Raw genomic sequence first — 27,277 nt, 5'->3', positions numbered from 1 at the left:
AAACAGCACAGGCTTAGCTGACGGCCGGCCAGCTGGGGTTGCTTTGGCGTCACGTAGCATTTCGTCCACAGCTGTCAATAAGAGGAAAGGGCTCTTGGCGTATAAATTGTTAGACCGATTTAACGTCTGCAAGATAGTTTTTGTCAGAAGGGCAGCAGAAAGAAGCATCATTATAACCATGTTAAGTTATAAGGAAAAGAAAAATAAAGATGCAAAAGTAAAAAGGTTAAATTCACATATCCTAACGGCAGAGAGCAACACTTACTAAGATAGCAAAGATTCCAGTGTTTATTAAAACTTTTAAACTGAGAGACTGATTTCGACAGGAAGTTGAACATCTGTTGTGTCACTAAATCTGTCAGTGAGAACGATGATAGTCTTGGGACAAATTCGAGAGTGAAAGGCCCGTGGTCTGGGAGGCTCTGTCGTCTACATGCAGAGGCTCTGAGGGATCACGTGGGATCGTCTCCTCGGGGCCGAGGATTGGTAACGTGTCACAGGTGGCAGAGGGGCTCTTCTGTCCCTGGCTCGGGTGGAGATGCCAAGCCTTTGGAAGAGTAGTCCCAGGGGAGGAGGTGGTAGAATTCAGACACCCATGAGAATTGAACATCTTAAATCCGGAAGTTTCAGGTTTGCCAGAAAGACCAAAAATGAGAAACAAATGCTTGTTGACCTCCCATTCATTTGCATATCAGGCCAATATTTTGGTTTAGTTCTACCTTTCACAGTAGGTCAATTCTGTCTTTTTCGTGGATACGGTAACAGTTACATTGCATTTCTTTTGCTTGACAGTCATTTGGCTTATTCCCATAGTACTCCCTTGTATAAAAACAAACTGCAGAAGTGACGGTGGGGGTCAGTCCCAACCTCCTGATTTTACAAATGAGAAACTCCAAATCTAGTGAGGCAAAGTGCCTTTTCTATAATTGTAAGCAGTAAAGCTTGATGTAGAGCTGGAACCTTTTATCTTCATGTCCGGCATTCTTTTCTCTGTTTGCGGGGGAGCCGCATCACCAAGTGTAGGGAGAAGATGGTGGCACTGACTCCAGGGGGAAAAAAATTTAAAAAATTAAAAATAAACTGCAGATGTGCTAAGAGACAAATGGTCATATGCATTTTTAATAATACTTCCAAGTGTATAAAACTCCTTCCCTCCGGCTCCAAGGTGCGATTTATAAAGAACGGGATTTGTGAGTGTCTAGGCCTAGCCACATAAATAGCATAGCCATGTAAATATCTTGCCGTTCACTTGATTTGCTCGCTGTTGTGTTCCCTTCCATACTCAGCTTTCATTCGGCTACTTTTTTTTTTTTTAACGAAGGAAAGAATTATATCATTGTTTTATTCCCCTACAACCATCTTCACTCCTTAGCATTTCTCTTGCTAGCGGTGGCTACAGATGTGTGCATTCTGCTACCAGTTTCTCTGTTCTTGACAGTCACAAAAATCTGTCAGTTGGCTAAATTTGACCTTATGTTTTGTTGACATTTTTATGTTGTTTCTATTTACATAAGAATACAAGTTACGATACTAGGACTTGTTACAGTAAAATTCGAGAGGGGAGAATAACCTGAGTAAATCTGTCTTGCTTTACAAGAATCCATTTCAATTCGTAGGATTAGAGCATATAACCGTCCCACCTGAAGTTTAGCCTAAGCTGACCTGGGAGGTGAAGGGGCAGGTCCCATCCCTCGGTGAGGAAGGGGGCCGGCTGCTGCGGGCAACGCAGCAGCAAGACGAGGTGGCCAAGGCCTCCCTGCCATCCGCAGAATTATCCTTTCTTGGCCCTTTTACCTTCGACAAGGGTTGAATCGGTTAACCTTTCCTTGTGTGGTGTGATTTGCGTTTGGGACGCACGCAGGGGTCCTGATCGTGGTGGAGTTCTCTAGCTGCTAGCCTTGCCCTTTTCCAGATGACCTCAAACCCATATCTCTTCCAAAGAGGTCACTTTTTTCCCCACCATCTCATTTGTGGTGGCAGGTACTACTTCTTGCAACACTGGACTTTCTGGGAAGCGTTTCCTTTCCCTGCCGGCCCGGTGCAGTGTTTGAAGCCACGTGAGCGCCCCCAGCCATGCCCCGCTGGGCAGCTTGTGGGCAGCGGTGTAGACGAAGAGGGAGACCCACGTGGTTGCATTTCTCTCCTCTGTTTTCAGGGCCCGTTGCAGAGGTTGGATAACTTGGGCTGACACGTTTCCTGGTGGCTTGTTGCCACTTCTATTTGCGTGTAGCCCTCTGATAAGTGAGTGAGGGATGCGCCTCCTAACTAAGGAGATAACGATAATCCGGCGCAGGTCACGCCTTAGAGGCCGAGAACCTCCCAGCCGGCGGGGCGGGCGCGGGGCACTTAGAGGGGGAGGGCGGAGGGGGCCGGGGGCTACCCGAGATCACCCGGCTCACGGCGTCTCCGGCGTGCGTGTCGCTTGCTTCCCAGGGCGACAGCAGCAGCTGGACGCGGCGCGCCTGGAAGACTACGTGAACGCGGACCACGACCTGTACCGCGACAGGCGCCGCCGCTCCGCGCTGCCCCCGGCTGAGCGGCCCGGCGAGCGGCGCCGGGCCGAGATGCGGCACCTGTACGGGCCCAGCGCCGCCAAGATCCAGGCCATGGAGACGGCCGTGCAGCTCAACTTTGACAAGCACTGCGACCGCAAGCAGCCAAAGTACTGGCCAGTCATCCCGCTCAAGTTCTGAGCCGCGCCCCTTCCTCTCGCGCTCCCCGTCCCCCTGTCCCCCTCTCCCCCGTCCCCCTGTCCCCCTGTCCCCCCTCCCCCTGTCCCCGTCCCCCCTCCCCCTGTCCCCCTGTCCCCCTCTCCCCCTCTCCCCCTCTCCCCCTCTCCCGTGGCTCTTCTCTGGATAAGGCTGACTAATGAGCACGTTCACCAAAGTCCCCTGGGGGCGGGGGTAATGTCAGCCACCTGGAGGTGGGCAGGACTGTTCTGCTGCCAACATGAGCGATCTTCTCGAGATAAAATGAGAATTTCATATACATCCCACTGGTTTTTAATGTCAGTAAGAGCGACCAGTTCATTAAAGTTCTCGCTTGGAGATACTGCCTAGTTGTTGCGTTTCTGTTTTCTTGTATCTTTAACCCAACCAAACTAGGCAAAGGCCTTCAGTGAGTCAGGTGTTCTCTCCCACTCCAAGTCCTTTAGCCCCGCAGAAGAGGATGCAAGCCCGCCAGACGAATACCGCTTCTCCAGCACAGAGCTCGGCGTGCATGTTCTATCAAGGGCCTGAGAGTTCCTAGTTTTGGCTTTCAGGCCAGGTGGTATGTGTCCTGACTCCTCTGTTCTGCCCTTGCAGCAGGAAAGCAGCCAGAGATGGTAAGTAAACAACCGGGCGTGGCTGCATGCCAATAAAACTTTATTTATAAAAACAGGCCGCAGGCCAGGTTTGGCCTGTGGGTGGTAGCTTGCCAACTCCTGCTCTAAAGGAATGAGAATCCCTGTCTGATGTCCTTCTGGTTATCTGCTTGTCTCTACAGAGCTTGAATGTCATCCAGAATTGAGAGCCAAGGACGGTAGTTCCCAAACCTGCTCACCTCTGCAGTCTCCTTTGTTGTAGAAAAGGTATAATTGAGCTCTTACTACAGGGAGCGAATATTCTTTTGATAAAAGAATACATTTCTGAGAACGAAAACCTAAAAAGGGACGAGACAGTCCATTTGTAAAAGCCAGCTGCCTTTTAAATAAGTTATTACAGTGCGTTGCCGGGGTGAGCTGCACTGACCTGAGAATCTTACCACGTCCATCAAAGGTTGCTGAAAAGATGTAGTATTAACATGCTTCTCCCTCGGAACACTTAGCTGCACATTTCAGCCCCTGCCCTGAGACAAATGCATTACTTTCATCAGCCCTGGGTGCTTATTTTTCCAAGTTCCCGTTTTATTACTGGAGTTGCAGTTTGTGCTTGGGTATTGCAGACAAAAATCACAATTAACTTCCCCTGAGGTGACACATGACCAAAATTTCAAATCTTTACCAGTTCTCTTTTTTTATTTGAAACCCGTACGCCTAAATAGAAAATTAACGTGACTGAGGCACATATACAAACCAAAGTCTATAATTGCAGCAGGTTCTTAGCTATTTGCGAGTGAAGTGTTTCTCTTTACAAAGGACTCTCCTACCTTCCCCCAGAGAAACCACCAGGCTGGTCCCACCCCTGCTGGCTAGTTACTTCCACCTCCCAGTGCGTGGTGTTCCTCACTCTTGAGGTGGGTATTCATGATTCCCCCACATGGGGTCCTTGTGCGGACCACCTAGAGTTAGTGCCTGGAAAATGCATAGCGCTGGCCACACGGTATATACTCAGTCAGTGTTGACACTTATTTATTCCCTGTCTTTAATTTTTTTTTTTGGTTGCTCTGGGTCTTAGTTGCAGCTCGCGGGCTCCTTAGTTGTGGTTCGAGGGCTCCTTAGTTGCAGCTCGCCAGCTCCTGAGTTGTGGCGTGTGGGCTCCTTAGTTGCGGCGCATGGGCTCCTTAGTTGTGGCCTGCGAACTCTTAGTTGCAGCATGCATGCAGGATCTAGTTCCCTGACCAGGGATCGAACCCAGGCACCCTGCATTGGGAGCACGGAGTCTTATCCACTGTGCCACCAGGGAAGTCCTATTCCCTGTCTTTAAAAATTGCCAAAGAGTGCCAGCTGTGGAACTTCTTCCAAATATGGAGACATGTCTCCCTGTCAGCAATTGGAATGGACGGACTGGCTCTTGACACCTGAGTCCCACCTGTCCTTCTTCCCTGATGTCTCATTTGTGATAATTTGTGATAGGAGGGACCCATTTACACAACAGGTGTTTAGTCCTTTCCATCCCAGTTAGCCGGACCATGGCCTCTTCCCTTGGGGCAGTGGCAGCCTGGGAGGGGCAGACAGGTGTGCAATGGTTGTAGTTGCAGTATGTGCACAGTGGAGAGAGAGGTGAGGGCAGGCTTTGTCGGCCTCAGCGTTGGTGACATTCGGGGCTGGATCATCCTGTGTTCTAAAATAGTACATACCATGGATGCATACATATGTACTCAAATTGAGAAACTCTCTTCAAAAAGATTCACACACACCAGCTTCAGAACAGAGGTTAGTTCTGAGAAGGGAGAGGATTGGAGTGCTAATCCAAAGGGGTTTTTCTGTCTCCCTGATGTAATTTCTTTATAACAGAAAAGCTATGGCAGCAACCCAGCTTTGATGGAGGCCCCCAAATTCATCAAACTTCTGACACAAAATAGTTTCTCTTTCACTTCATTTTTAGGGTTAACTGTAACATGAAATGTTTATTTATCAAACACTGATATAAGGTTTACTGTGGGCCACATACTTTTCTAACTGCTTTACAAATATTAATTTCTTTAGCAATCAACCTATGACACACCTATGAAGTAGCTATTATAGGTATACAACCTGTTTTCCAAAACTCTTAGGTCAGGTGTGTTTCAGAATTCAAACATTGTACTTTTGAAAAGTAGAACAGCATATTGTGGAACTTGTTCCAGTGGGCTGGGGCAGCAGCCTGCCATCAAAGCCAGTTGTTGCAGTAAAATGGAAGAATATTCTAAGTGGGATAAGTAAAGACCATAAGTATCCCCAATTCCATTCACGTCAGGTTTTGTCATCAAATCCTTATAGTCAAGTCAGGTTTGGCTGCCAAACAAATTATTTAAAAACAAAACGTAACACAACTTCCAGTTTCCAGAGCTTTGGGGATTTCAGGAAAGTGGTGAAGGAATATTATTTCCATTTCACAGATGAGGAAACTGAAGCACAGAGAAATTAACCAACTTAAGTTTGCTCTCAGTGGTGGAAGTGAGGGTCAAACCCAGATGTTCTGACTCCTGAACTCCCCACTTTTAGCTGCTCCACCCTGCTGAACTTGGCCTCTAAACCATATTCACAATACGTGTAAAGCACAGTGTATCCAGAGCACGGTGAAGAATCTGGAGCTGATTATGGCCCTCAGCAAGATTGCAGTGTGTTCCATGCTGGAGCACGGGGTTAGGCTCTAGTCCTGCTGGAGAATGTGTGACTCTGGATAATGTACTTGTTCTTTGTCTGAATTTTAGAAATGAGCCTATAGCAGCAAGAAGAGGGGACACAGTCGAGCTATTGAAGAAATGGATGTTCTGGGGCTTGGCAATTTGGGGCAGGTGAGGAAAAGTCTAGGATGGCTCGGGTTTCTGTCTTGGATAGTGGTTCTCATCGTTGAGCTAAAGAAAACACTGAGAAACAGGCTTAGGAAGAAGGATAATTAACTCCATTTGGGGACACAGTGAGTTTGAATAGCTCACAGGATATCCAGTGGCATCCTGTCAGTCACTGGATATTTGGGCTTGGAACTCAGTGGAGAGGGTCTGCATCAAAGGTACAGACTTCTGGGACTTCCCTGGTGGCACAGTGGTTAAGAATCCGCCTGCCAATGCAGGGGACACGGGTTCGATCCGCAGTCCGGGAAGATCCCACATGCCGTGGAGCACCTAAGCCCGTGCGCCACAACTACTGAAGCCCACGCGCCTAGAGCCCGTGCTCCGCAACAAGAGAAGCCACTGCAGTGAGACGCCCGCGCACCGCAACGAAGAGTAGCCCCCGCTCACCGCAAGTAGAGAAAGCCCGTGTGCAGCAACGAAGACCCAACACAGCCAAAAAGAAAATAAAATAATATATATATAGACTTCTGAGTCCTCAGCCTTACGAATATGGAAAAGGGGGCCATATACAGCCTAGGAGGAATGGACCAGTGACAGTGGGTCCCTGAAGACAGTGACTTTAACATGCAGGTAAAGAGGAGTCTGTAAAAGAAACTGAGAAGAAATGGCAAAGTCAAAGAAGAGGAGAACCAGGAGCCAGAGGCGTTTCAAAAGGGAAAATTATAAGTGGGACAGGTGGACAATATGGCGTCTACTGTGATGCATTAGGAAGTTGACTTACCCACCAATGAAGTATTTTTGCAAAAAAAATTTAAAAAAAAAAAATATATATATATAAAGATAGATATAGATGATAAATTGATTTATGTATCAAACATATTACAAATATTTTTGTAAATATGAAAACAATCTAATTAAGACTTTACATCGAATTACCAATTTATAGGAAGTTCAAGGACTAGACTAATATGTTACAAGACACTGTGAAGACACAATCAGCCAAATCCAGAATTGGGAAATTTGATAGGACAGAAAACCCAATTTCTTCAACAAATGGACTTTTAAAAAGTGTGTGTTGGAGAAGGGGTCATGGCGGAGGGAGGGACTGTCAATGAGATGTAATGTATGGCATGAAAGAATGCTCAACATCATTAATCATTAGAGAAATGCAAATCAAAACTACAGTGAGGGATCACCTCACACCGGTCAGAATGGCCATCATCAAAAAATCTACAAACAATAAATGCTAGAGGGGGTGTGGAGAAAAGGGAACCCTCTTGCACTGTTGGTGGGAATGTAAATTGATACAGCCACTATGGAGAACAGTATGGAGGTTCCTTAAAAAACTAAAAATAGAACTACCATATGACCCAGCAATCCCACTGCTGAGCATATACCCTGAGAAAACCATAATTCAGAAAGAGTCATGTACCACAGTGTTCACTGCAGCTCTATTTACAATAGCAAGGAACGGAAGCAACCTAAGTGTCCATTGACAGATGAATGGATAAAGAAGATGTGGCACATATATACAATGGAATATTACTCAGCTATAAAAAGAAATGAAATTGAGCTATTTGTAGTGAGGTGGATGGACCTAGAGTCTGTCATACAGAGTAAGTCAGAAAGAGAAAAATACCATATGCTGACACATATATATGGCATCTAAAAAAACAAAAATTGTTCTGAAGAACCTAAGGGCAGGACGGGAATAAGGAAGCAGACATAAAGAATGGACTTGAGGACACAGGGAGGGGGAAGGGTAAGCTGGGACAAAGTGAGAGAGTGGCGTTGACATATATACACTACCAAATGTCAAATAGATAGCTAGTGGGAAGCAGCTGCATAGCACAGGGAGATCAGCTCGGTGCCTTGTGACCACCTAGAGGGGTGGGATAGGGAGGGTGGGAGGGAGATGCAAGAGGGAGGAGATATGGGGATATATGTATACGTATAGCTGATTCACTTTGTTATACAAAAGAAACTAACACGCCATTGTGAAGCAGTTATACTCCAATAAAGATGTTTAAAAAATTAATTAAAAGATGTAATGTGTGGACTTTGTATGGATCCTAACTTGAACAAATTAATTATTAAAATTTGGGAGGAAATTTGAATATGGACTGAGTATTAGAGGATATTAAAGAATTATGAATTTTGTTAGGTGTAATCATTGTTTTGTGGTTATATATTTTTTTAATTTTTTTAAAGTTCTGAGCTGTTGAAGACCCAACTCTTTACAGTTGAACTCATATGATATTCTTTACAGGTGAACTCATATGATGTCTGGGGTTTCCTTCAAAGTTTGTATTCCAGTGGCAGAGCATGGGAGAGGTGAAACAAGAGTTGAAACAAGGTGGGCAAAATGCTGAGAACTGCTGAAGCTGGGTGATGGATACATGGAGATTCATTATGCTCTTTTCTCTAGCTTTGTTTATGTTTGAAAATTCCATAGTACATTTTTAGAAAATGAAATGGAATTTGAAAGAAAGAGATTAATAGTATTGTCACAGAAAGGTCTGCATACTAAGAACAGACAAGTAGACTTTGGCCTGACAATCTAGAAACCATTGTAACATAAAAGACCTTAATTAATAAATAAAGATAAATAAATAATAAAGACCTTAATCCAGCAATTTCAGTGGATAGGTGGGGAAGAAAACCAAAGTTTACATCAAAAGCTAAGATACTGGGGGAAAAAAAAGGACTGCACCATGTCAAAGGGACATGGGAGCCAGTCTGAAAGATCTCCCACTGGCCAAACTGGAGCGATTCAAGCAACAAAATATATAATATAGAATTGGATTATAACCCAAATTATAAAAGAAATACAAGTCCATACTGATAGGTGATTAAATAATAAATGGCAAGAAGAGACAAATCTTCCAGAATTCTAAATAACGGCTGTAGATACTGCCCCCTCGAGGGGGGCTGACCTTACTCTCCCTCCCCATTGAGTAGGGGCTAAACTAGTAACTTACTTCCAAAGAACAGAGTACAGAAAAGGGAAAATAACAACCTTCAGTGGAGAAACTTTGCCGACACCACATTATCCAAGTGTTCGAGGTCAACATCACCAGTGATTAAGTTCTACAGGTACCTTGTCCTACCACCTGATGTGATCTGACATGATGAGAAGGGCACTTCACCCCCATGGTAGCCTCAAAACCCATAACTGCAGTCTCATCATGAGAAAACATCAGATAAAACCAAACTGAGGGACATTCTACAAAGTACCTGACCAGTACTCTTAAAAACCCTCCAGGTCATGAAAAGCAAAGAAAGACAGAAACGGTCAGAGGAGACTAAAGAGACATGATGACAAATTGCAGTGTGGGAGTCTGGTTGGATCTTGGAGCAGAAAAAGGGTATTAGAGGAGAAACTGGTGAAATCCAGATAAAGTATGTAGTTGTACTGAATAGCGATGTGCCAGTGTTAATTTCTTACCTTTGACGAATGTCCCATAGTCAGGTAAAAGGTTAACAATGGGGGAAACTGGGTGAAGGTTCACAGGAACCGTATCATCTTTACAACTTTTCTGTAAATCTAAAATAATTCCAAAATAAAAAGGGGCTTAAAATAAAAACAGAAATTTAATACAGGTTTTTGCTGATGGTCTTTATAGCAGTTACTCTTCTTCCACCTTTCAAAGCGGGGAAATACATTTTTATTTTTCTAAAGAAAGGAATTTACAAAGCCTTTTTTCTTCTGAATGCTGTAGACTCTGACATCTAGGACACCAGAATGACGAGACCGAAGGCAAAGTGAAGGAAGGATCCGACCTTTACTAGGTACCTGATGTGTGTAGTGCTGGGCAATTTATACACATTACCTGCGTTGTTTCTCCTAACAGCCTGATAAAGCAGGATTCCCAATATTCTTAAGAGCAGATTGATTTAAAGTAAGAAGTAGTAACATGTCTAATGGCTGGGAGGTTGGATGGAAATTCGGGGGGGGACTGCAGATGGGAGTAGGCTTTCCTTTCCAGGTGAGGAAGATATTTTGGAACTTGAAAGAGGTGGTGTTTACACAACACTGCGAATGTACTAAATGCCACTGAATTGTTCACTTGAAAATGGTTACTTTTATGTTATGTGAATTTCAGCTCCGTGAAAAAAGATGTAATATTTTAAAAAGGTCGAGAAGCTGTGGTCTGAGGATGGGAGAAACACGTGGAGAGTGACGTGCAGAAACCACGTGGTGTGTAATAGTTTAATTTTCATTTTTTTGGCCAAAGAACAGTCCCACAAATAAGTATTAGTATATGACAGAACACTACTACTCCATAGAACACAGTTTGAGAAACACCTTTTCATTGAATGAGGCCTCATTTTAACAAAGAGAACAATGTAAGGGTCTTATTTGGCTGCAAGTGCCATAGAAGCCACCCATGTGGCTTCAGGAAATAGAAGAGGACCCAAGACCAGTTTGAAGAGAAGCTGTACTGGGGCTCATTCTATTCCTAGAACGGATATGTCAGACAATACGGAGATGGCACGGACACACACTCCAGGTAGAGCGACCAGCGACAGGCAGAAATTTTGGTTGTGTATGGGAAACAGAGTGGAGATCCATCTGCCAGACTCCTAAGGTTCTCAGACCTGGGGGCATATTAGGGTCACTTGGATCCACTCCAGCCGATTCCATCAGCATTGCCGGCGATGGGGGCCGAGGCACCGCTATTTTATTGAAAGCTCTCTAGGTGATCCTGATGTGCAGCCGGGGTTGAGCCCACTAGTCTGGATCAGCTGTTCTCAAAATATGATGTAAGAACCTAGTGAGGTTCGATTTGCGGTGTGATGTTATCCACTACGTCTCCAAGTTTAGCATGTGTAAGAGTCACCTGGGGAGCTCGTTACAACACAGATTCCTGGGCCCTACTGTCAGATTCTGATTTAGCGGTCTGGGGTGAGGCCCACGAACTTGCACGGGTATCAAGCTCCCAGGTGACGCTGCCGGCCCGTGGACTCCACGTCGCGCAGCACTGATGTAATAAGCACTGTGATACAACAATAAAGGAAGTTTGCCAGCGGTTTGCTTTCTTCAGGTATATATAACGAAAATAGATTAAAGTGAATGGGAGACAGTGTGGTGGTTTAAGGGTCACCGTGCCAGGATTTGCAAATATCCCACAGCTTTTCATCCTCCCTAGTAGGTACATCATGATGGCGAGGACGTGAAGCCCTGGGCAAGAGTGATGGGTTCATGAAGGTGAGTAATGACCCAGAAGTGGGGGAAAGGGCCAGTTTATGAAGGGTCTTCCACGCTAGACTATGGGCTCTGTAAGCAACCGTAAGGTCTTTACAAAGGCCTGGACTGAACAAAGCCATTTCTCAAGAAGAAGATGTTTGCAGTACCTGTTTGAAGGCAATTACAGTAATGAGAATTAATGGGGCGTGACTAGAGAAGTGGCAGTGGAACTGGAGAGAGAAGATGGGTGTGAGAGACGGGGCAGAAATGGCAACTCCATCCCTCCAAGTGCTCAAGTGACTCTTCTCTTTCACTCCTCCAACCAATCCATCAGAAATCCTCTCACCTGGGTTCATTCAGCGGCTTCCTACCCACCTTTGCCCTCCTACAATTTGTTGTTAACACAGCTCCTGCGGAGATGCCTTTAAAACATACGCCAGATCACATCACTTCCTGGCCCCCATCTACTTCACAATGACAGCGTAGGTCCTCACAGTGTGCTCTGAGGCACGGCGAGATCTGGTCCCCTATTATCTTTCTGACATCCGTTCAGTATACTTGCCCATGCTCTCATTTTGCTCCAACCCCGCCGATGATCTAACTCTCTCTAGGACCTTGCTTCTCAAAGTGAGGTCCGTGGACCAGCAGCACCGGCATCATCTGGGAGCTCATTAGACATGCGGTGTCTCGGGTCCCATCCAGACCTACTGAATCAAAACCCGCATTTTAACAAGACCCCCAGGGTATTCCTCTACACAGCTCTGTGCACACTGCTGTCCGCAGGATTTTCCGTTTGTCGTTCCTCTACCCAGACGGCTTCGCCTCTGAGTATCCACAAAAATCATTCCCTCCCTCCTTTATTCATATGACACCTTTTCCGTGTCCTATTTAAAGTTGCAAAACCCACTCCACCAGGAGGGCACTCCTTAAGCCCTCTGTTGCCTTTCTTTCCCTGACGTCACTTATCACCACCTGAAAAATTGTGGCCTCTGGGGAGTGGAATCAGGTGTGGAATGGTGGGGGCTAGGTCTGTGACTTTTTTGAGCCTGTCTTGCAGGATTATTTGACTTTTAAACTCCGCGTGTATACACTTTTCATTTGTTTGTTGAGATTAAAAACTGCAGAGTCTGGTTCCATGTGTAAGGAGGCTGGGAGTCCCCACTCCATCTCAACAACAAGTAAAAGCTGAGCAGCCTGAAAAATCAACAGTTCTTCTTGGATCTGTAAGAGAGAGGAGGAAGCAGAGCAAACCGCTGCCCCCAGGATTGGAGAGACGAGCGAATACGAGGAGTCACGGCTACCACAGCAGAGACTCAGGGGCCGAAACCTCGTGGGAACCAGTGCCGGGGTAGGAAAACACCAACTGCAGCTGACAAATTGCTGGAGGCTCCGTGTGGCCAAGTCTGAGGGTTAAAAACTCCAGGGGGTCCAGTCATAAGGGGGTCCGCACACTACATGATGGTATTTCTCTCCAGGAGCTTGACCAGATTCCCACGGTAAATACTGGAGAAGGATCCCCTCGGGTTTCCAGCCGGGGAAGAGGAAGAGGAACAGGAACCGTTGTGAAATAAGCCAGAGTACTTTGTTTTTCTTTGCAAGGCCTGCCCTCAGGGCAACGAGTTAACCAGAGCCTAACCTGCTGGGGTGTTATCAGAGCCTAACTGAGCTGGGGATGGGAAATAACCAACTCCAGCCATCCTGTGCGCCTAAGGGAGGAGAAAAAACTGAGAAGCATTTGTGAAGTTCACAGTCCAGAGACATAGGCTCATTGAAAGACTGAGACCTAATCACAGGGCCATAGAATGCTTCCCCTCCCCCAACTCCTCACCACATTACTAAAGGCCCACTTACAGCATTTCCTTTTCCCCGGTACATCATGTCCAACTATCAAAGAATTAACGAGACGTACCAGAAGGCAAAAAACATAGTTTGAAGAGACAAAGCAGCCATCAGAACCAGACATAGCAGGAATATTGGAATTATCAGCCCAGGAATTTAAAACAACTCTGATTAATATGCTAAGGACTCCAATGCATAAAACAGCATGTAAGAACAGATGGGCAGTGGAAGCGGAGAGATGGTAATACTAAAAAGAACCAAAAAGAAATGCTACAGATCAAAGAACACTGTAACAGAAATGAAGAATGCCTTTGATGGGCTTGTTAGTAGACTGGACACAGCTGAGGAAAAACAGCTCTGATCAATAGAATCCTCAAACACCAAAAAGCAAAGAGAAGAAAGACTGAAAAAAATGACAACATAATATACAAGGGCTGTGGGACAACTAAAAAAGATGTAATACACACGTAATTGGGAATACCAGGAGGAGGAGAAAAAGGAACAGAAGAAATATTTGAAACGATAATGACTGAGAATTTCTGCAAGTCAATATCAGACATCAAGCCACAGATCCAGGCAGCTCAGAGAACACCAAGCAAGATAAATACCCCCCAAAAACGACAACTTGGCATATCATCTTCAAATTACAGAAAATCAAAAATAAAGAAAAAATCCTCAAAGAAGCTAGACAAAAAAAACAGCTTTCCTATAGAGAAACAAAGATAAGAATGATGTCCAAATTCTCTGCAGAAACCATGCAAGCAAGAAGAGTGAAGTGAAATATTTAAAGGATTGAGAGAACAAAACTCACCAACTTAGACTTCTGTACCCAGAGAAATAAAGAATTTCTCAAACAAAAATTGAACAAATTTGTTGCCAAGGTACCTGCCTTGCAAGAAATGTTAGAAGTTTTTTAAGAGAGAAGGAAAATAATACAGGTCAGAAACTTGGATCTACATGAAGAAAGGAAGAGCATCAAAGAAGGGATAGATGAAGGTAAAACAAAACGTTTCTTTTTCTTTATTTTTTTTCATTTCATAGTTGGGTTATTTTGATGCAATTTCCTTGTTTAAGGTGGTATGGCTATGTTAAGTGGTTCATTTCCATCCTGAAGAAAATACTAACAGCCTCTATCTTATGTAATTTTGTCAAATTCAAACATGACTCTTTGGCCAGTTTTTTAAAAATTTTTTTTTTACATATCTTGATAAGATTTTTTTTTTCTGGAACTTTTTTTTTTTTAATGTTCATGGATCATTTTTTAAGCCTTCAAGTAGTTTGGAAACATTTGCCGATTCGCTCATTCCTCTGGCTAGAGCCTGTCAGAGCATTCATCCCACCTGTACTGAAAATCTCTGTTCTCCCAGCTGGTGGTAGGACAGCTTGATGGAGGTGATCAGGGAGAAATGAGGAGTGAGCAAGCTTTATAAACTGCTTCTAATTCTCTTAATCAGTAGGCTCTGATCTACCCCAGCTTCTGCAAAATCAGACCTGAAAATACTTGGCCAAAAAGCAGGATTCTAACTAGTACCAAAATAAATTTTAAATAAAATAGAATCTCTATAGGAAAGAGAATTAGATTATGCTTCCCATTCCCACTCTTGCTTTAAGATATCTGTATATTTAAGTCCAAGGGGGACTTAGGAAGCTGTTCTGCCCCAAGTAAAAATTCGGAATGTCTGAGTACATTTATTTTGCAAAGTTACAGGGAAGTTTCTTTGGGAAATGCTGCAGCACGTCCCCCCCAAAATGGTTGGTGATTAGCGATACAGTAGGTGTGCAAACAAGTGACATGTAAGACATGTAGGTCAAAGAGGATGAGGCCTAATCATGGGCTAAAAAAACAATTCTGAAATGTGATCATTTGAAAACTTGAGCTGATTATAAAGCATCATCATTTAACAGCAGGTCTTGTTAAGCTATCCAGCTACCTCTTCTGCAAGCTGAATTCCAACATGGATCTTACTTAGAGTTTTCTATTTACTTTTTATTTTACTTAAAATTTCTAAAAATGTTTAATTGCGATGTAGTTGATATATAACACTATATTCGTTTTTGGCGTACAACATAATTTGATGTATGTATACATTGCGAAGTGATGACCACAGTAAGTAGTTAACATCCATCACCACGCATAGTTACATTTTTTTTCCTTATGATGAAAACTTAAGATTTATTCTCTTAGCATATTTCAAATATACATATAATATTATTAATATTACAATTAATAAATGGTTAGCTACAGTCACCATGCTGTACGTTACATCCCCAGGACTTATGTATCTTATAACTGGAAGTTTTTTCCTTTTGACCCCCTTCACCCACTTTGCCCAACCCCCATTCCCTGCCTCTGGCAAACACCAATCATTTCTCCGTACCTATTAGTTCATGGGTTTTTTAGATTCCCCATATAAATGAGATCATACGGTATTTGTCTTTCTCTGTCTGACTTATTTCACTTAGCATAATGCCCTCTAGGTCCATCCATGTTGTCGAAAATGGCAGGATTTCCTTCTTTTTATAGCTGAATACTATTCCGTCGTATATTTATACATTTTCTTATCCATTCATCTGTCATCACGTAGGTTGTTTCCATGTTACAGGTATCATGAATGATGCTGCAGTGAACATTAGTGTGCAGATATCTCTTCAAGATAATGATTTCATTTCCTTTGGATATATCCCCAAAAGTGGGATCCCTAGATTATATGGTAGTTCTGTCTTTAATTTGAGGGGGGAACCACCATACTGTTCTCCATAGTGGCTGCACCAATTTACATTCCCACCAACAGTGCACAAATGTTCCTTTTCTCTGCATCCTCGCCAACAGTTGTTATTTCTTGTCTTTTTGATAACAGCCATTCTAAAAGATGTGAGGTGATATCTCATTGTGGTTTTGATTTGCATTTCCCTGATGATTAGTGATGTGGAACACCTTTTCATGTGCCTGTTGGCCATTTGTATGTCTTCTTTGGAAAAATGTCTATTCAGATCCTCTGCCCATTTTTAAGTCAGATTATTTGTTTTCTGAGTTGTATGAGTTCTTTATATATTTTGGATATTAACCCCTTTTCAGGTATGTGATTTGAAAATATTTTCTCCTATTCAGTAGGTTGCTTTTTCATTCTGTTAATAGCTTCCTTTGCTATACAGAAGCTTTAGAGTTTGATGTAGTCCCACTTGTTGATTTTTACTTTTGTTGCCTTTTGGTGTCAAATCCAACAAATTATTGCCAAGACCTATGTCAGGAAGCTTACACCCTATGTTTTCTTCTACAAGGTTTATAGTTTCAGGTCTTACATCCAAGTCTTTAATACATTTTCAGTTGATTTTTGTGTATGGTGTAAGATTATTTTACCTTTTACTTTTATTTTTTACTTTTACTTTTTATTTTTCTTATTCTTAATTGATCTAAGAGATAACAGTTCAAAATAAGAGCAACAATGTATTCAATTACATATGTCTGTGTGTGTGTGTATATATATATATATATATATATCGTGTGTGTGTGTATATATGCTTATGTATGCTCATGTATGAGTGAAATGAATGACAGCAATGATACTAAGGATGAGAGGGAGGAATTAGGATTATTTTGTTATTGTAAGGTACTCACACTACGTGTAAAGTGGTATAGTGTTATTTTTAAGTGGATTTGGAGTAGTTGTAAAATATTGTAAACTCTAGGGCAACCACTGAATAAAGTAAAAAACAAAAAAAGTGGTATAGCTGATATGAGAAAGTAGAGAAATTGGAATCCTAGAAAATGCTTCATTAAAATCACGAAAGTCAGAAAATAGGTGGGGGCTTCCCTGGTGGCGCAGTGGTTGAGAATCTGCCTGCCAATGCAGGGGACACGGGTTCGAGCCCTGGTCTGGGAAGATCCCACATGCCGCGGAGCAACTAGGCCCGTGAGCCACAACTACTGAGCCTGCGCGTCTGGAGCCTGTGCTCCGCAACAAGAGAGGCTGCGATAGTGAGAGGCCCGCGCACCGCGATGAAGAGTGGCCCCCACTTGCCGCAACTAGAGAAAGCCCTCGCACAGAAACGAAGACCCAACACAGCCATAAATAAATAAATAAAATTTAAAAAAAAAAGAAAGAGAAAATAGGTGGAAGATAAACATTAGAACAAAGAACTCTAAGAAAGAGAGGCACAAATTACTAATATCAGTAATGAAAGAAGGCACATCACTCCAGATCCTATGGAAATTAAAAGGATAATAAAGGAATACTATGAACAGCTCTCTGCCCACAAATATGATAACCTAGATAAAATGGACCAATTCCTTGAAAGACACAATCTTCCAAAACCCTTAGAAGAAGAAATAGGTGATCTGAATAGGCCTGTCTATTTAAAAATTGAATCAATAATTAATAACCTTCCAGGGGCTTCCCTGGTGGCACAGTGGTTGAGAATCTGCCTGCCCATGCAGGGGACACGGGTTCGAGCCCTAGTCTGGGAGGATCCCACATGCCGCGGAGTGGCTAGGCCCGTGAGCCACAATTACTGAGCCTGCGCATCTGGAGCCTGTGCTCCGCAACAAGAGAGGCCGCGATAATGAGAGGCTCGCGCACCATGATGAAGAGTGGCCCCCACTTGCTGCAACTAGAGAAAGCCCTCGCACAGAAACGAAGACCCAACACAGCCATAAATAAATAAATAAATAAATAAATAATTTTTAAAAAAAAATAATAATAACCTTCCAAAACAGAAAGCACCAGGCCCAGATGGGTTCACTGATGAGCACTATCAAACATTTAAGGAAGAAATTATACCAAGTCTTTACAATCTCTTTCAGAGGATAGAAGCACAGGGAATACTCCCTAACTCATCCTGTGAGGCCAGCATTATCCTAAGGCCCGAACCAGACAAAGACACTACAAGAAAAAAGAACTACAGAGCATTATCTCTCATGAATGTAGACGCAGAAATCCTCAAGAGAGAAAATATACAGATGGCAAATAAGCATATGAAAAGATGTTCCACATCATATGTCATCAGATAAATATACACATCAGAGAAATGCAGATTAAAACAGTAATGAGATACCACTTCACATCTGTTAGAGAATGGCCACAGCCTAGGCCACTGACAACACCACCTGCTGATGAGGATGCGGAGCAAAAGGAACTCTCATTCATTGCTGCTGGGAATGCAAAATCGTACAGCTACTTTGAAACACAGTTTGGTGGTTTCTTACAAGACTAAATGTACTCTTACCATACAGTCAGTCCAGCAATGTATTGGTATTTACCCAAAGGAGTTGAAGTTATGTCCACACAAAAACCTGCACATGGATGTTTGTAGCAGCTTTATTCATAATTGCCAAAAGTTGGAAGCAACCAAGATGTCCTTCAGTAGGCAAATGGATAAATAAACTGTGGTACATCCAGACAACACAGTATTATTCAGCACTAAAAAGAAATGATCCATCGATCCAGGAAAAGACATGGGGGAACCTTAAATGCACGTTACTAAGTGAAAGAAGCCAATCCGAAAAGGCATATACTGTGCGATTCCAACTATATGACATTCTGGAAAAGGCAAACTTTTGGACACAGTTAAAAGATCAGTGTTTGCTGGTGGGAGTGGTGGGGGCAATGACTAGATACAACACAGAGAATTTTTAGTGCAGTGAAAATACTCTGTGATATTACAGTGATGGATAGATGTCATTATACATTTGTCCAAACCCATAGAATGTCCAACACCAAGAGTGAACCCTACGGAAAGCTGTGGACTTCGGATGATAGTATGTGTCAGTGTAGGTTTATCCTTGGTAACAAAGGTACCAGTCTAGTGAGAGATGTTGATAATGGGGAGGCTGTGCGTATGTGGAGGCACGGGCTGTAAGGGAGATCTCTGTACCTTCCTCTCAATTTTATTGTAAACCTAAAACTGCTCGAAAAAAATTTAAAAAGCTAAGTCTTTTGAAAACCTGCCAGAGAATGGATACCTCTAAGGACCTCTGGTTCCAGCAGAAGCTGGAAAAGGGACAGTTCCACCACTATGGCACTGCTCTGGTTATCATGAGCTCAGGCATTGAGTGCCGTGACAACAAGGAAGGAGCAACAGCCTGGAGGCTCAGTGAATGTCAGTCTTCACGCTTATAAAACTGTGAGAAAAAGAGCGTAGCCAAATGTGGGATGTCCATACCCATCGAACTGCAGAAATGGAAGAAAGGAATGCGCACAGTTGGTTGGACGTGTGAAGGAGTGTGTGTCTCATCAGTGCCGTGCACAGATATTCCCAGTCCTCCTTCCACCCAGCGTAGGACTGGAAGGTAGCCAGGCCACGTGATTGCTTTGGCCAATGAAATACAAGCAGAAGCTTTTCAGAGCCTGTGCACAATGATTCCTTCTTCCTGGGCCCCAGCAACGCTAGTGCTTGGATGCCGTGGGGCCCTGGACGGTGATGAGCCCCATCAGTCTGCGTGAGTGAGGATGTGGAGTTCAGCCTGCAGCCGCCCACGTGGTAGTGCAGTCCCGCAAGGGGCATGGAGAGTGAGCAGGAAATAAACCTTTGCTGTTTACAGCCGTGACCTTTCAGAGTCATTCGCACAGCCCAACCTAACTTCTCCTGACTGGTGCAGGAAGGGACGGCTGAAGAGGGAGATGCAGCTTTCGAAAGGCTCAGTAGGATGAGGCTTAGTAAACGGTCACAGCAGTGCCATCTCCTCTACCTGGAAATCATAACTCAAATTTATAGGATGCACACTCTTGCTGAAGGGCTGCAAGTAGCCCACAGATACGCTTTGTTTGGCCAGGTTAGTATAATATTAGTTTAAAGGTTTAAATCTGGGAGGTGGCATGTGAGTGTGATTTATTTCCTTCTTAACTATAGTCCCCACTGCTCCCTATTACTTACAGCAGCCTCGCTTGACTCGTGTACTTGCCTACGTAGCCCCTGAAGGCCTTTGGCTTTGCAACCCCTGGCGGTCCATGCATCAAACCCTTTGAGAGAGACTAGGATAGGCTTGACCATGTTCACCTAATAGACATGAAAACAGAGGCTCTGAGAGGTCCAGAGGCTTCAACAATGACCCAGCAAGTCAATGGCAGAGCTCAAGCCTGAACCCGGGACTCCCGATGCCTCCGTGCAGGGCAGGCTGCGGATGCCCGACCCTGGAGACTCCTGCTGCTGCTGCAGTCATCCCAGGAGGTTAATCCATTGATTGCATCCTCTACTGTCTCATCAGCCCACACACTGCCTGAGTTTATCACCAAGCAAATTCCCATTTGTTTTTAATGAGAAAATCACGCCATCCTGAAATGCCTTGAACCAAGCTCTGCAGTCTCAACAAACAGCTTGCCTTCTAAATCCATAAGCTAAACACAAATCTCTTTGCATTCTTTCAGCCAAGCCATTGCAGCTCTTTTTCTCTTTAAGTCCGAACTTTTTCGTGATGAAGACAGCCAAGCGGAGGAAATTAAGGAAATGACTACAAGGAAATATCTCCAGGATATATTGTACTATTAAGTGCAAAAAGCAAAGTGCAGAAGAGTATGTATGGAATGGTTCCATCTGTATAAATGGAAAAAAAAAAAAAAGAAACATGTTTTTACTTATATTTCTATTTATAGATGCAAAAATGTCCTTAAGGATATGCGTGAACTATTACGGTAGTATCTGGAGAGCAGACTGGGGTCAGGAGTGGGAGAGGCAGGCAGTGTCCATGCCCCAAGCACTCAGGCCTTGGCAACCCTAACCACTGCCCTGCATGACCCGGCCGGAAGGCTGCCTCTGGCTACAGAGCCTTCTGAGTCCACGCTCTGGACAGGTGGAAGTGCCCAGGAATGAACACCCCTCAATCAATCCTCAGTCAATGACTGATGGGATTTGGTGGAGAAATACACCGCCTCCTTTACCTCTCTGGCGGGGTGATTCTGAGATAATCGGTGTGTGCTCTACACTGGCTCCCAGGGTGCGGACATGCCTTCCTTTCCTGTCTCACCTTCCCACTCCCTCATCCTTCCAAATCCATGCCAAACCCTGTGTCGGGGCTGGTTTCTGAAGGAACAACGCCATCTAATAGAACTGTCTTCGATGATGGAAGTGTTCCGTGTCGGCACTGTCCAGTCCAGCGGCCACGAGCCAAGTGTGGCATCTAACTTTAAATTGCTTAAAACTGAAAATGCAGTTCCTCAGTCACATGGGCCACATCTCAGGTGCTCCGCGGCAACGTGGACAGCACAGAGTGGGACACTTCCAGCATCACACGAGGTTCTATTGGACAGTACTGGTTGGCAGTCATCATTGGAGGAAATGAGTGTAGATCTGTACCATGTGCATCGAGAAGCAAACAGATGTTTTTAAAGGGGGAAAAGATATGATCTCACCTCTGTGAGGCCCTCTGACATCTATGTGTGGGGTCTTTTGGTGAAGCCTGATTCTGACCCAAGCATTCTCCTGTCTACTGCCTAAACCTAAACCCTTTCCATTCTCAGCTAAGGGGAAGGCTGCTGCCAGCCCGTATGGCAGCTTTATGCACATAAGACCAAAGCGCCCCTCTCTCCCGGCGGATGCGGGCCCACGCCAGCGCCACCAAACAGGGCACAGGCAGAATGGCAGGGCTTGCATGTACAAATTGGCAGGAGGAAATACCAAGAACAACAATTTTTAAAAAACAACACTAATAATACTACAAGTAAAAAATATGATCTTGGGACTTCCCTGGCGGTCCAGTGGTCAGGAACCAGCGCTTCCACTGCCAGGTGCCTGGGTTCGATCCCTGGTCGGGGAACTAAGATCCCACAAGATATGTGGCACGGCCAAAAAAATTGTTTTTAATAAAATTTAAAAAGTATATATGATCTTATCATATTACTATTAATTTTCAGATAGCTCAGATATTCTACTAAAGGAGTTAATGGTTGTCTCACCTTTTTTCATATATGCCTTGACAATGGCCTGATTATGTGATTGTGCCCATTTAGTGACAAATGTAGCTCTCTCTAGTCTGTTTAACTGTAGCAATACTACTTATGAGGATGATGAAATTCACGGCCACATACAGTATCTGACTATTATGTAATCCATCCGTATGCAATGTCCAGAATAGGCAAATGCATACAGACGAAAAGTAGATTGGTGTTTGCCAGGGCTAAGGAGATTGAGGGGGAAAGGGAATGTTAATGAGTATGGGGTTTCTTTGTGGGGGAGGGTGATGAAAATGTTCAAAAATTGATTGTGGCGATGGTTGCACAGCTCTAAATATACTAAAAGCCATTAAATGGTACATTTTAGATCGCTGAGTCATATGGTATGTGAGTTATATCTCTATAAAGCTGTTATAAAAATGCTAAAAAATATATAAAGAAGGTCTTATCTACAGTGAGAAGGAAATTTTACACTAAATCTCTATAACTCCAGTCTTTGAACATCTCAACATTTTGCTAAGTTTCTACCGAATATAGTCAATAGCTTTCCTATCCTCTGTGTTACGAGCTTTGTTCTTAGTAAATAAGCTTTACCTCTCAAGCTGCTCTTAACTCGGAGTGTAACAGTTGGCACAAATTCAAGGGATTCTATAACCCAGTTCTACCACCTTTCTGTTGGGCATCATAGCACTGGAGATGGTCCCTCCCATCTTGAACACTTTTCAACTCTAACACTTTCTTTCCATGCCCTTCATGTGTGAAACAAGCATGACTTATTAATCCTGTAGTGACTCCGATAATATTCTAGTTACCTTGGCTTAAGCTGGTACATCTCATCTTTCTGATCTAGATATTCCCTTTCAGGAAAATCAGAAACTTCGGGGGACCTAAAATGTCATCTCACTTGACTTGTGAATGCACAGGTTAGTGTTCAAATCTGTTGACTTATTTGACAGCTCCCTTTCCTGCCCCTGAGAGGTCTGTATTGCTTGAGTGCTTACTGACAGTCACGTGCTAGGGGTACAAAACCAAGCTTCTGCCCTCAAGGAGCTGCAGGCTATCCTGGGGACCCAGATAAGTATGATGAAAAAATATTCTCCCCTGTCACCCTACCCTACCCAGTCGTTCATTAACTCAGGGAAGGGATGGGGACCAGAAATAGAGAAACTGAGTCATCTATGGGCTTTTGAGTTCCAAAAGCTTCACACTCAGAAAGGATAAATGGAACTTGTGTGTGCAAATACCATCGATGGTGGAGAATATGAGACAAATTAAAGCAGTGCTTTGTCACCCTCCCTCAGCCCCTCTGCCCCACTAGATAATTCCCAGGAGGGAGGGAATTGGCTGAGGGGCAGTTATATGTGCAGAGATACATTTTGGGTTTTACACCCCCTGCCCCAGAAGAGCGTGGAGCAAAGAGAGGACAGACAGAAGCTGTGGCAGACACCATTGTAACGAGGTTCTGAGCCCCAGGGAATGTGTCATGCTTGTTCTAAACCAGCCAAGGTAATCCTGCTCCTTGCCAGTCGGTGGTTTTGGGGGTGCCCTGTGTCCCAGTTCTGCCCAGTGAGTTGTTAAGGAGCAGGGTTCCAGAAAGGTTTTTCCTCCTCGAGAGAAAGCAGAGGACCACTGCTTCCTGCTTTGGATGCAGTCATGGGCGAATGTGATACTTAGCGCCGCAGCAAGTATTTTATAACGAAGAGAGGGAAGCCAAGAGAATGGCAGAGAATTAGCCTGTCTACTTCCAACCTTCTTGTCATGTGAGATGATTCAGTCCATACTTTCTGCCTCTCGACATGCCGCCAAAAGCCTTCTAACTAATACAAATCCCACACAGGGATCCTAGAGGAGGCGGGAACAAGACCCCAGAAAAATATGGCCTCATGGTCTCTGGCAGAGGGGTCTCAGGAAGCCAGTCATAGGCACCACAGGCTGTTCCCCATGTGTTTGAGGGTGGCAGAAGTGAACAGTGTCTCAGGGAGCTCCACAGAAGTTCCCATGGACAGTCGCTTTTAAAAAAAACTATTAAAAAATCACCACATTGCACAAATTTGCTTACATTTCAGCAGAGCCCAGTGAACACTTCGTTGTAGGTTGGCACTGGTTCTAAGGACCAGCATTTGGGAACAACACATGGAGGACACATCCCACTGATCAATTTCTGGCTCACTGTGGCAGAGACTGTCAGTTGTACCCCAATATGCAACCTTCTTTCTTCCATAGTAATAGAAACCCTGATTTTTAGCTGGATGCATGGAAAGACTACATTTCCCAGCATCCCTTGCAGTTAGGTGTGGCCATGTGACTGTGTCCTGGCTAATGAGGTTCCATGGTTGCTGCCAGGTACCTCCTTTAAAAGACAGCTGGCACATGCCATTGTGCAGCTTTCTTCTTCATCCCTTCACTCTCCTACTGCCCAGAATTCCAGTGTGGTGGCTGGTGTCCTGACCTTCACGTTAGACCGTAGGTGGAAGGTCACAACAGCCTGGGGGTTGGGGAGCAGTGAGATGAAAGGAGTCTGGATCCTTGAGGACGTTGAGAAGCGCAACAACCACATCAGCTCTGGACCACCCTGTCTTGACTTTTACGTGAGAGAAGTAAATTTCTATCTCCTTGACCTCTTATGATTTAGAGTCTTTGCTACCTATAGCTACACCTAATCCTTTCTGATACATGCACCCTGCAGCCATACTGTGAGAAAGCCCTATGTCAGGACAGTCAGGATCTGGGCTGTTCAAGATGGAGAGCAGCCATGGTAACTTCCTCCCATCATCAGCGCACATCCTCTGCTCCCCTTAATCACGTTTATAATAACTTACTTTGTCTGACTTTTCTACTTCCCTACACATAGTTACTTTCCTTTCTGTTTTCTGTTAGAACCATTTCGTGAGATGCTTCAGGCTGGTTTTTTTTTTTTTTTTTTAAGTACAGTAGAAATAGAAGTAGTTACCAAATAGAAGCAACACAAGTAGCAGAGAGTCTCATTGTAACCATGTATGCAGTGAAAAGCAAAGGCGTATAAAAATCAAGTTTCTAAAAAGAAACCATAAAAGCCATTACTGTTCTCTCATCTGTGATTCCTTCTGCTTTCCCTGGGGTAAATGGCACTCCCTGTGCAAGTCTCTCTTGATGGTGGACATGCACATCTGTTATTTCTGTTTTAGAATATGATATGTCTCTTTGGGTCACAAAAGGCGATTGTTGCCCAAGTGATGAAAAGAAGAATATTAATCCATCATGAGCATTTTCCAGCACATAGAACTTTTCTGTCATCTTTCCAGCAAAACAGTTTTGTGTACTAATTAGAAAAACAGATTTTTGATACAACATTCTATATTCTGTATTTAGTCTTGTTTCATATAAGGAAATAAATGTACTGAAAAAATATAGCCGCAAGACACCCATTCCACGAATTGGGCATTGTTTCAGTCTTTCACAGTAATTTGTTAGGTTGTGTTAAGAACCTAAGGAAGTAAGTTAGTGCATAGAAATAATAATTATCTGTGGTGTTTAAGAGCTTGTTCAATTGCCACCCTCTTTCCACCCAAGTTCAGAACCAATTGAGAAATAAATTTAGGAGTCCAACCGATGGAGATGGAAATATCAACTTTGTTACTGAAGAGATGATTGAAGAATGTGGCCTTAAATCCAGGGGCAAGTGGACTTCCCAGTACATTCCCACTGACTTGAACTCTGGGCTCCACTCTTTCTGGGGCAACGCTCACCCCATAAGCAGCTCCTCTCGTAGTGGAGAGCAGACCTACTCTATAGACCCTCTATGTGGGCAAGCAAATCTGAAAGAGAAATAACTCAAGAAACCCTGAGCCAAGCATGTTCATCTTCTTCTTCCAAATTCACCAAACAGATGTGCCACTCCTTCTTCTCTGGGGAGAGGTGATTAGTCAGGTGGGGGCATGGAGAGAAGCTGGACTTGTCCACATGTCCTTTTCCCTCCTGTAGCAGACCCTGTTCCTGCCCTGCCTCTATCCATCAGGATTTACCACTCAAGGCTGACTTCCAACTGCCTGTATTGCTACCTTTTTGCTCAAGGGATTTCTCCAAAGTGAGGGAAGCAGCAGCCCACAACCAATGACTGATGGGAGTTGAATACTCTTGCTCCCTTGCCCATCACATAGATAACTCTGTGGTACATGTTCTCTGCTGCTTCACAGAGCTTTCTGGTGGGATTAAATCCCAGTCACCCACAATGATAGTCGGCCAACTCAATAACACACTCTTTTTTTTTTTTTAAGTTCCAAGCACTGTTTCTTTTTTGTTTTTATAAATTTATTTATTTATTTATTTATTTTTGGCTGTGTTGGGTCTTTGTTTCCGTGCGAGGGCTTTCTCTAGTTGCGGCAAGCGGGGGCCACTCTTCATCGCGGTGTGCGGGCCTTTCACTGTCGCGGCCTCTCTTGTTGCGGGGCACAGGCTCCAGATGCGCAGGCTCAGTAGTTATGGCTCACGGGCTTAGTTGCTCCGCGGCATGTGGGATCTTCCCAGACCAGGGCTCGAACCCGTGTCCCCTGCATTGGCAGGCGGATTCTCAACCACTGCACCTCCAGGGAAGCCCTACTCTTTTTTTTTAATTGAACTATAGTGGGTTAACAATATTGTGTTAGTTTCAGGTGTACAGCAAAGTGATTCTCACACACACATATATATAAAACGTAGTTCCCTGTGCTATACAGTAAATCCTTGTTATCTATTTTATATATAGTGGTGTGTATCTGTTAGTCCCATACTCCTAACTGATCCCTCCCCACCCTCTCCCCTTTGGTAACCATCAGTTTTCTTTCTATGTCTATGAGTCTGTTTCTGTTTTCTAAATAAGTTCATTTGTACTATTTTTTAGATTCCACATATAAATGATACCATATAATATTTGTCTTTCTTGGTCTGAATTACTTCACTTAGTCTGATAATCTCTAGTTCCATCCTTGTTGCTGCAAATGGCAATATTTCATTCTTTTTTATGGCTGAGTAATATTCCATTGTATATATATGCCACATCTTCTTTATCCATTCATCTGTCGATGGACACTTAGTTTGCATCCATGTCTTGGCTATTGTAAATAGTGCTGCTATAAACATTGGGGTGCATGTATCTTTTCAAATTAGAGTTTTTGTCTTTTCTGGGTATATGCCCAGGAGTGGGATTGCTGGATCCTATGGTAACATTTTTTTTAGATTTTTAAGGAACCTCCATACTGTTTTCCATAGTGACTGC

General features: G+C 43.9%; 2 protein-coding genes across 5 annotated transcripts in view; both read left to right on the top strand.

The window, feature by feature from the left end:
* GEMIN8 (gem nuclear organelle associated protein 8) overlaps window positions 1-13,643 on the top strand; it is a 31,369-nt gene extending 17,726 nt beyond the window's left edge. For all 4 annotated transcript variants that reach the window (XM_082447302.1, XM_082447300.1, XM_082447299.1 and 1 more), the window contains one exon: window positions 2,434-13,643. In XM_082447302.1, the coding sequence (XP_082303428.1) occupies window positions 2,434-2,693 (260 nt within the window). In that variant the 3' untranslated portion in view covers window positions 2,694-13,643. The remainder of the gene's footprint in view (window positions 1-2,433) is intronic.
* An 8,109-nt stretch (window positions 13,644-21,752) lies between these two features.
* Window positions 21,753-27,277, top strand: part of GPM6B (glycoprotein M6B) — a 194,960-nt gene continuing 189,435 nt past the window's right edge. The window contains exon 1 of the mRNA XM_082447248.1: window positions 21,753-22,970. Within this exon, the coding sequence (XP_082303374.1) occupies window positions 22,963-22,970 (8 nt within the window). The 5' untranslated portion in view covers window positions 21,753-22,962. The remainder of the gene's footprint in view (window positions 22,971-27,277) is intronic.

Source organism: Balaenoptera physalus, assembly GCF_965194825.1.
Source record: "Balaenoptera physalus genome assembly, chromosome: X".
NCBI classification, from domain to species: Eukaryota; Metazoa; Chordata; class Mammalia; order Artiodactyla; family Balaenopteridae; genus Balaenoptera; species Balaenoptera physalus.
Note: the sequence above shows the minus strand (reverse complement) of the source record. Positions and strands in the feature narration are given on the sequence as shown.